General features: G+C 38.0%; 1 protein-coding gene across 4 annotated transcripts in view; it reads left to right on the top strand.

Annotated features, from left to right (window-relative positions):
* Positions 1-10,000, top strand: part of LOC144980146 (blastula protease 10-like) — a 34,004-nt gene that overhangs the window by 17,050 nt on the left and 6,954 nt on the right. For all 4 annotated transcript variants that reach the window (XM_078927706.1, XM_078927703.1, XM_078927705.1 and 1 more), the window contains exons 8-12: positions 423-496; positions 2,179-2,308; positions 3,139-3,268; positions 5,973-6,143; positions 8,137-8,256. In XM_078927706.1, coding sequence (XP_078783832.1) covers positions 423-496; positions 2,179-2,308; positions 3,139-3,268; positions 5,973-6,143; positions 8,137-8,256 — 625 coding nt within the window. The remainder of the gene's footprint in view (positions 1-422; positions 497-2,178; positions 2,309-3,138; positions 3,269-5,972; positions 6,144-8,136; positions 8,257-10,000) is intronic.

The following is a 10,000-nucleotide window of genomic DNA, read 5'->3' as shown; positions in this document are numbered from 1 at the left end:
TAAGCACCATCAAAAAGCAACCGATTTTAGCAACGTTTTACCAAGGTTGCTAATACATTATACCTTTTATAAAGACACGAATCAACAAGCTGCGACTATTTTCATAAGTCCGACCACAATTTTTTATAGCGCAATTTTTACTAAACGTGCTCAAAACACTTTACAAAGAGGCCCAAGCCAACAAACAATACTTAACATATAAGACGAGACATAGCGACTGTTGGGCGATATTACATTATTTTTGGAGACAAGAGACAACGCTCTTAACAGTCAGGTACTCATTTTACACCTAAGTGTTACTCATAAACGCGGGTGGCAAAAAAAACAATAACAAAGACTTGGAGTGACGTCAACTTCATTCTGTTCATATTATTACTTCCCTTACACCCCCCCCCAACCCCACCCTTCCCGTCCCCATCCAGACAGATATTGTCATCCACGAGATTGGCCACGCCCTTGGGTTGATGCACGAGCAGACACGGCCAGATAGAGACAAGTGAGTTGTGTCTGAATTTGGAACCGGAAAAAAGTCAAAGGGATAACCCACACCGGAGACCGACCTCCGACCGTAGCCATCGTTAACTTATAGCCTGACACTGACCAAAAAATGACGTCAACATACAGTCTTTGGCCACAAAAGAAAACAAATCGTTAGTTGTATTCAATAGTTCAACCAATGGGACCACTTGTATCCATGAGCACTACTAACGAGAACTCATTAGGCGTGCAAAAAGCAAATAATGACGTCAAACTGCCAGTCTTTTTGTGTTTCAGTGTCAGACTATAACTTCACGATGGCTACGCTCCGACCGTAGCCATCGTTAACATATAGCCTGACACAAGAACCCTCTAGGACTGACAGTGTGGCGTCATTTTTTAGGTTTTTGCACCGTCTAGTGAGTTGTCGTTAGTAGAGCTCAAGGAAACAAGTTATTTCATTTGTTTATCTATTGAATACAACTCACGAGTTGTTTTCTTTTGTGGCAAAAGACTGGCATTTTGACATCATTTTTTGCAACAGCAATTTCTTGCTTGCTATCCTTTGGATAGGACGCTAGTCTATCGCAAAGTACTTTCGGTCAAATCTAACAGAATCAGCTACCCATTCACTGATGGGTGGGCAGGTGGATCAGAAAAAAAAATCGACTGCACCCGTGATCGATCTTGGTCCCTTTGCGTGTGAAGTCAGTGCTCTACTAACTGAGCAATTGGGATCCCCTATGGATGAGAATACAGCATATAACTTCCTGGATTGCAAAAAAAAACTGAATGTTATTATTTATTACAACGTTATTTGTTCTTTATTCCCTTTTCGTGATCTCAGTAAAAACAAATTGAGCTTTCATATAGCGCGATATCCACTATACGTGCTCAAAGCGCTTTCGAAGGAGACCCTGGCCAACAGCAACATTTAACATTTAGGACAAGACATTACGCCTGTAAGACGATATTATAATTTTTTCGGACAAAGACAACGTTGTTAACGAACAGGTACTCATTTTACATCTGAGTACGGTGAGAGAATGTGAGTAAAGAGCCTTTTCCAAGGACTCAACTATGCGTCGAGCGTGGCTCGAACCCAGGACCTTCCGATCCGAAAGAGAGTGTCATACCACTAGACCACATAGCCTGAAAAAAATTAAAAACTCGAGCATCTATATAACACAATATTCACTAAACGTGTTCAAAGTGCTTTACAATGGGCCATTAACCAACAGCAACACTTAACAAGAAGAACGAGACATGTCCCCTATTAGGCGATATTACATTTTTTTTCTCCGACAGAGACAAAGCTGTTACTCATTTTACAACCGAGTACAGTGAGGTATTTTGAGTAAACAGCCTTTTTCCACTGACTCAAATATGTGCCGGTAAGAGCGGGTCTGGAACCCTGGACCTTCCGATCCGAAGGCATTAGCCATACAGCTAGACCACATAGCCACATTCATCCCAGCTGTGGGTCAAATAATTATATATTTATTTATCTTTTTATTTATCTATTTATTTATCTATTTATTTATCTATGTATTTCTCTATTTATGTATCTATCTATTTATCCATTTATTCATTCATTTATTTATTCATCTATATATATATATATATATATATATATATATATATATATATATACATTCATTCATTTATTTATTTACTTATTCATTTATTTGTTTATTATAGTTACGTGACAATCCATGAAAGGAATATAGTTCCTGGTATGTCCTACAATTTCAAGAAAATACCTTGGACTGACCTACACAACTTTGGAGTTCCTTATGATTACATGAGTATTATGCACTATGGAAAACGAGTAAGTAAGGCTATTCCCGCGGTTTACCACACTCTACGCGCTTCACAATGTTTCAATGCGTGAGAGAAAGACAGGAAGAGAGAGAGAGAGAGAGAGAGAGAGAGAGGGAGAGAGAGAGAGAAAGAGAGAGAGAGAGAGAGAGAGAGAGAGAGAGAGAGAATATGTAGGAGTGAAATAGTTCAATTTTATCTTATTCTCATACACCGTTATAACAAGTGTAACTAAATAACAACTAGTATTACTACTACTACTACTACTACTACTACTACTACTACTACTACTACTACTACTACTACTACTACTACTACTACTACTACTACTACTACTACTACTACTACTACTACTACTACTACTAATACTAAGAGGAAGAAGAAGAAGAAGAAGAAGAAGAAGAAGAAGAAGAAGAAGAAGAAGAAGAAGAAGAAGAAGAAGAAGAAGAAGAAGAAGGAGAAGAAGAGGAAGAAGAAGAAGAAGAAGAAGAAGAAGAAGAAGAAGAAGAAGAAGAAGAAGAAGAAGAAGAAAAAGAAGAAGAAGAAGAATTATTATTATTATTATTATTATTATTATTATTATTATTATTATTATTATTATTATTATTATTATTATTATTATTATACATCTATTACGACCACCGCTACTACTACTACTACAACTACTACTACGTAAGGCCTACTATATTTTCTATGGGCTTATTCTAATATTGTTTTATTTGTATTGGACAAATATCTTGCTTCAGTTTAACAATAAACCCATAATAATGTAAGTCATCAGACCTGTAACTGAGTGCACGTCGGTAGAGCCTCTAAGTTACCTTTGTTTTATTCTGACAGTTCTTCAGCGTCAATAGGAGAACAACCATAGAAGCCAAAGACCCGGCTTTCAGGGACAAAATAGGAACGGCATATGTCCTCAGTTTTCTCGATATCAAGACCGTCAATCTTATGTACAATTGTAAACGACGTAAGACCAATATATTGTTCAAAACTAATTTATATTGATTTTTTTCTAAATAGAGATTTTATTTAGTGTAATATCCATTAAATGTGTTCCAAGCGCTTTGCAAAGGGTCCCTTTTTTCTAAATAGAAATTTTATATAGTGCAATATCGATTAAATGTGTTCCAAGCGCTTTGCAAAGGGTCCCTAGCCAACAGCAACACGTAACATGGAGAACGAGACATGACACCTGTTAGGCGATATTATAATTTTTTTCCGACAGAGACAACGTTGTTGACGGCCAGTAACTCATTTTACACCTAAGCACGGTGAGAGGATGTGATAAAAGTCTTTTCCAAGGACTTAACTATGCGCTGAGCGAGGTTCGAACACAGGACATTCCGATCCGAAAGCGAGTGTCATACCACAAGACCACATAGCCGCACAATAGAATAAGTGGCAGAGTGGCTCAGCGTACGGTCTTTGCTTCGTACCCAAAGGGTACCGAGTTCGACTACCTGCCTCGTTGTGTGGCCTTGAGAAAGTCACCTCGCCCTAGCTCATTTTGCGACTTTGCACTGCGGCTGACGCCTGGGTTATTATTTCAGTCTTCCCTTTGAATAGATCCTAAAGCAAAATTTCCCCTTGGGGATGAATAAAAGGAAATTATTTATTTTATTTATTTAATACATGTAAGCATTTTTATAGAGCATCTCCAAGAATGCTCCATGCCCAACACCCTTCAACCTTGGAATTGCGTATGTCCTGAGTGCGGCTGTGGTCTTGTGGTATGAAACCCGCTTTCTGATCGGAATGTCCTGGGTTCCAGCCTTGCTTGGCGCATAGTTGAGTCCTTAGAAAAGGGTTCTTTACTCACATTCTCTCGCCGTACTCAGGTGTAAAATGAGTTCCTGGACGTTAACAGCGTTGTGTCTGTCTGAAAATAAATGTAATGAAAATGTTGCTGATTGAAGCTCGAAGGAAAAAATTAACGATAAGTATTGAATCGTAAGTTTCTATTTATTAGAGGAAGACAGATACTGTGTACGTTTTGAGTTTCCTCTTTATCAACAAAAGACGATGAATAAAACCCTAAGGACGAATGAGATATGTGGGAATGGCGTAGTTAAGGTGAATCACTGCTTCATATATAGTTTTATCATAATTTTAACGTTTGTCAGGCACTGTTTCATACACAGTTCTATCAGAGTTTTAACAACGTATGTCAGACATTGTTTCATACACAATTTTATCATTGTCCGGCACTGTTTCATACACAATTTTATCAGAGTTTTAACAACGTATGCCAGGCACTGTTTCATACACAGTTTTAACGTTTGTCAGGCACTGTTTCATACACAGTTCTATCATTGTCAGGCACTGTTTCATACACAGTTTTATCATTGTCAGGCACTGTTTCATACACAGTTTTATCATTGTCAGGCACTGTTTCATACACAGTTTTATCATAGTTTTAACAACATATGCCAGGCACAGTTTCATACACAGTTTTATCAGTGTCAACACTGTTTCCTACACAGTTTTATCATTGCCAGGCACTGTTTCATACAGTTTTATCATAGTTTTAACAATGTATGCCAGGCACAGTTTCATACACAGTTTTATCAGTGTCAGCACTGTTTCCTACACAGTTTTATCATTGTCAGGCACTGTTTCATACACAGTTTTATCATAGTTTTAACAACGTATGCCAGGCACAGTTTCATACACAGTTTTATAGTGTCAGCACTGTTTCATACACAGTTTTATCATTGTCAGGCACTGTTTCATACACAGTTTTATCATTGTCAGGCACTGTTCCATACACAGTTTTATCATAGTTTTAACAACGTATACCAGGCACAGTTTCATACACAGTTTTATCATTGTCAGGCACTGTTTCATACACAGTTTTTTCATTGTCAGGCACTGTTTCATACACAGTTTTATCATTGTCAGGCACTGTTTCATACACAGTTTTATCATAGTTTTAACAACGTATGCCAGGCACAGTTTCATACACAGTTTTATCATTGTCAGGCACTGTTTCATACACAGTTTCATCATTGTCAGGCACTGTTTCATACGCAGTTTTATCATTGTCAGGCACTGTTTCATACACAGTTTTATCATAGTTTTAACAACGTATGCCAGGCACAGTTTCATACACAGTTTTATCATTGTCAGGCACTGTTTCATACACAGTTTCATCATTGTCAGGCACTGTTTCATACGCAGTTTTATCAGTTTTAACAACGTATGCCAGGCACAGTTTCATACACAGTTTTATCATTGTCAGGCACTGTTTCATACACAGTTTCATCATTGTCAGGCACTGTTTCATACACAGTTTTATCATAGTTTTAACAACGTATGCCAGGCACAGTTTCATACACAGTTTTATCATTGTCAGGCACTGTTTCATACACAGTTTCATCATTGTCAGGCACTGTTTCATACGCAGTTTTATCAGTTTTAACAACGTACGTCAAGCACAGTTTCATACACAGTTTTATCAGTGTCAGCACTGTTTCATACATAACTCTTCAGATTTTAACAAACTCTTTTGTTTTTGGGGTTTTTTTTTGTTGTCTATTTTGTCTATTTGTGTATTTTGTCTCTTTCATCTATTTTGTTTATGTTTCTATTTCGTCTATTTTGTTTATTTTGTCTATTTTGTCTATTTTGTCTAATTTGTCCATTTTGCCTATTTTGTCTATTTTGTCTAGATATTTCGTCTTGCACAAAGAACGACAACGAATGTCCTGGTAATGGCTTTGTAGGCAAAGACTGTCAGTGCTGGTGTCCACATGAAATGAACACTAAGAAGGATGCAATCCCTGTCAAACGATGCAGTAGTAGACCTAAACCAACCGCTCCACCAAAGCCAAAACCTTCAGGTACTTACTTTCCTTCCCTACTGCATATTATGCCGTTAGGGGGAGAAGTAGCCGAGTGGTTAAGACATTACATTGTGATCCGGAAGCTCCCGGGATCGAGGCTCGCTTCAGGCACTTTCGTTTCTTTTCCTTGGTCAAGATTATTAACCCCCCCAATTTGCTCACTTGGACAACATGGGTGATTTCATTCCAGTTGACATCAGACATCCTGTTTGATGGCTTTTTTTTTTATTTTCCTTAATGGAATGCCCAGGCGGCGGGATAGTGCCGTTGCGAAAGGGCGTAAAAAAAAGTATACCTGCTGGCATGTTGGACATCGACGAAGGACCATACCGCCATTTTCCTTTGTTTACGGCCATACCACATTGAAAATACTGGTTCTCGCCAGAACACCGAAGTCACGCAATGTCGGGCATGATCAGTACTTGGATGGAAACACTTTTTTTAAGACCGAAGGGCTAGAGCTCAGATGGTCTCTGGTTCGGATAAGTAAGTTAGTCCGTGGCAATCATCCTCAGGGAGCTCCGTGCCTCCTATCTCATCGCTCCCTTCACTGTTCTCCTCCAGGTTGCCTGGGGATTTTTCCTTCTTCTCTTACCTTCGGGTGTCTTGTGGAGTATTGCTGATGTTTAAAATTGAGCTTTACAAAAATTGAGCTTTTATATATGGCAATATCCACTAAACGTGATCAAAGCGCTTTACAAGGGGTCCTTGGCCAACAGCAACACGTAACATTTTAGGACCGGACATGTCGCCTGTTTGGCGATATTACAATTGACAGAGACAACGCTGTTAACGTCCAGGTAATCATTTTATACCTGAGTACGGTGAGAGAATGTGAGTAAAGAGTCTTTTCCAAGGACTCAACTATGCTCCAAGCGAGGTTCGAACTCTGGACCTTCCGATCTGAAAGCGAGTGTCAAACCACTAGACCACATAGCCGCAAATGTTTCCTCCTCGTTTCTAATAACATGTCCTCTCCACCTCCACATTTCTCTCATGTAAGATGCCTTTCGTGTAATACATTCCACATTGATCTAGAAGTCTCGCTTTCGTGCGGCTATGTGGTCTTGTAGTATGCCACTCGTCGCTTTCGGATCGGAAGGTCCTGGGTTCGAGCCTCGCTCGGTGCTCAGTTTAGTCCTTGGAAAAGACTCTTTACTCACATTCTCTCACCGTACTCAGGTGTTAAAATGACTACCTAGCCGTTAACAGCGTTGTCTCTGTCCGAAAACATTGTGACATCGCCTAACAGGCGTCATGTCTCATTTTACATGTTAAGTTTCCTGTTGGCCAGGGAACCCTTGTAGTGCGCTTTGAGCACGTTTAGTGGACATTGCTCTATATAAATGCTCAATTTTTGGGGATAGAATATAGCTAGCTCTGATAAATTTTAAGTTTGGTTTTCATACTGTAATCTTTTGTTCTCCTAACATTGTTCAAAAAACAAACTTTCTGGTACGGTAACATTTGTTACTAATAAACAAAAATAAATTAATATAACAGGTTCCAAAAAAAAAAAGAGAAAAAATATACCAAACATGGAATGTTACCGGCTCAAATCCCTTCTCCAGACAATAAATTCATGTTACATGATATTTTATAAACATTAGCATTTACATAGCGGAATATCCACTACACGTGCTCAAAGCGCTTTACAAGGAGTCCCTGGCTAACACCAACACTTAAAATCTAGGACAGGACATGACGCCTGTCAGGCGATGTTACAGTTTTGTTGTTGTTTTTTTTGACAGAGACTATGTTGGAAACGACCGGTTACTCATTTTTCACCTGGGAATGTGAGTGAAGTGCCTTTTCAAGGACTTTATAATGCGCCGCTTCTTCCGACCCCTTTTAAAGAATTTTGAGCACGTGTAATGGATAACGTGTTTCTAGTTCACTTCCAATAAGTTTGGAACCGGAAAATTAGAATTTGTTACGTCACAACTTCTCTGTCCATTTTTGAATATATTATGTGTTTTATTAACTTCAGAATGCCGAGACTCGCACACATCCTGTTCATTTTGGGCGGGCAAAGGAGAATGCAAGGCTAACCCTAAGTACATGCTAAAGTCCTGTAAAAGGTCTTGTAACACATGTGACACGGGTGTCGGTGAGTAGTGGCCATTCATCCTTATTATTTATTATTAATGTTAAAAATCAAAATTATTTTATAAAGAAATATCACAACTTTATTGATGTTATGCGTTTAGTTAAAAAAACTCAAAACATCCGCTAGTCGGATATAACCTACCAATACTTGAACGTTTATTGTCTGATTCATACAATGTAGTGAGAACTACTATAGTAATAATACCGGGAAGGCCGATTAATGCGCAACGGGTGACGGGGTTGTTTTTGTTGTTTTTTGTGTGTTTTTTAGGGGGGCGGAGGTGGGGGTCTTTTTTCTTTGGGTTTTATTGGGGGGTTTTCGGGTTGTTTTTTTTTCATTTTTTGTTTTATTTCTTTTCTTTTTTTTCTTTTTTGTTGTTGTTGTTGTTGTTGTTGTTGTTTTTGTTTTGCTTTGTTTTGCTTTGTTTTGTTTCTTTAACTTGGGTCACACATTGAATCGCACTAAAATCTACCGCTAACCTCGTCGTTTTACGTTAAGGTTGTATCTAATATTTTGATATATTTCTATCTATTGACTGTAACAATGACTTTTATAGGAAACTGTACAACTGGGGTGTTATAATACAGTTTTTGACCAATATTATATCATCGGAGATGGCCATTTAGACGTACAGACTTTTCGTACACGGTCCGACGAACATGGATTTGACGCGGTGGATATGGGTCACCGCCAATCGACACATGTTAATGATAATAATAATAATAATAATAATAATAATAATAATAATAATAATATAATAATAATAATAATAATAATAATAATAATAATAATAATAATAATGATAATAATAATGATAATGATAATAATAATGATAATAATAATAATAATAATAATAATAATAATAATAATAATAATAATAATAATAATAATAATAAATGGCATTTATATAGGTTTTTACGCCGTTGTCACAGGCCCTAAGCGTTTTACAGTGATATAAAAAAACATATTACAGTAGACAAGTTTGATGGAAAAGTGATACAAATTCAATTTAACAACAACAAAATATGAATATATGTTGACGAGAGAAGTACCGTTTAGACTTACAGTTAATTGCTCCGCGTCGGATCTGGGACAACATATACACATAAATACCAACCACTATCACACCACCGCCACACACAAACACACAGCACAAATAAATGAGTGAACTTCACTCACTCAATAGAGAGAGGCCTCATTCCGTAGTTTGAAGTAAGAGGGACTTCAGTGAAAACTAATCACCCGTGATGATCCGTCAACACGACGACAGGAAAATATCAGGCAGCTCCTGATATCAGGAGCTTGGGCGGATATCCGTGGGACGAGATTGAAATTCCTCGTTCAGTTTTCATGAGTTTTGGTCCATTATCCACGATTTGTGGAAATCCGTCGGACCGCTACGAAAAGTCTGAACGTCTAAATGGGAATAAGGTCGGGCTCACCCTTGGTCCAAAAATCCAATAAAGGTCAATAGGATTCAATAGTCTGATGTCACGTCCACCCAGCAACGAGCAGCTTGGTTCTAAACAAGGAAAATCGGTACTTTTTATTCTTCATGCTGGCTAGAACCTTTTCACATGTCATTTGATCAGAATGTATAAAAACCAAAACATGATCAGATTAATAATGTTTTTCGGCTCTGGGTACACTTTTATGCTCGTCGGAGTATTTCATAAGGGCGTCCGCCATTGTTCCGATAGTTTAGAACCAGTTACAAAGTTACGATGCGTCATTACGAGGGAAA

This window comes from Berghia stephanieae, chromosome 9, assembly GCF_034508935.2.
Source record: "Berghia stephanieae isolate SIO BIC M18660-M18661 chromosome 9, UCSD_Bste_1.3, whole genome shotgun sequence".
Lineage (NCBI taxonomy): Eukaryota > Metazoa > Mollusca > Gastropoda > Nudibranchia > Aeolidiidae > Berghia > Berghia stephanieae.
This window is presented reverse-complemented; position numbering and strand designations above follow the sequence as displayed.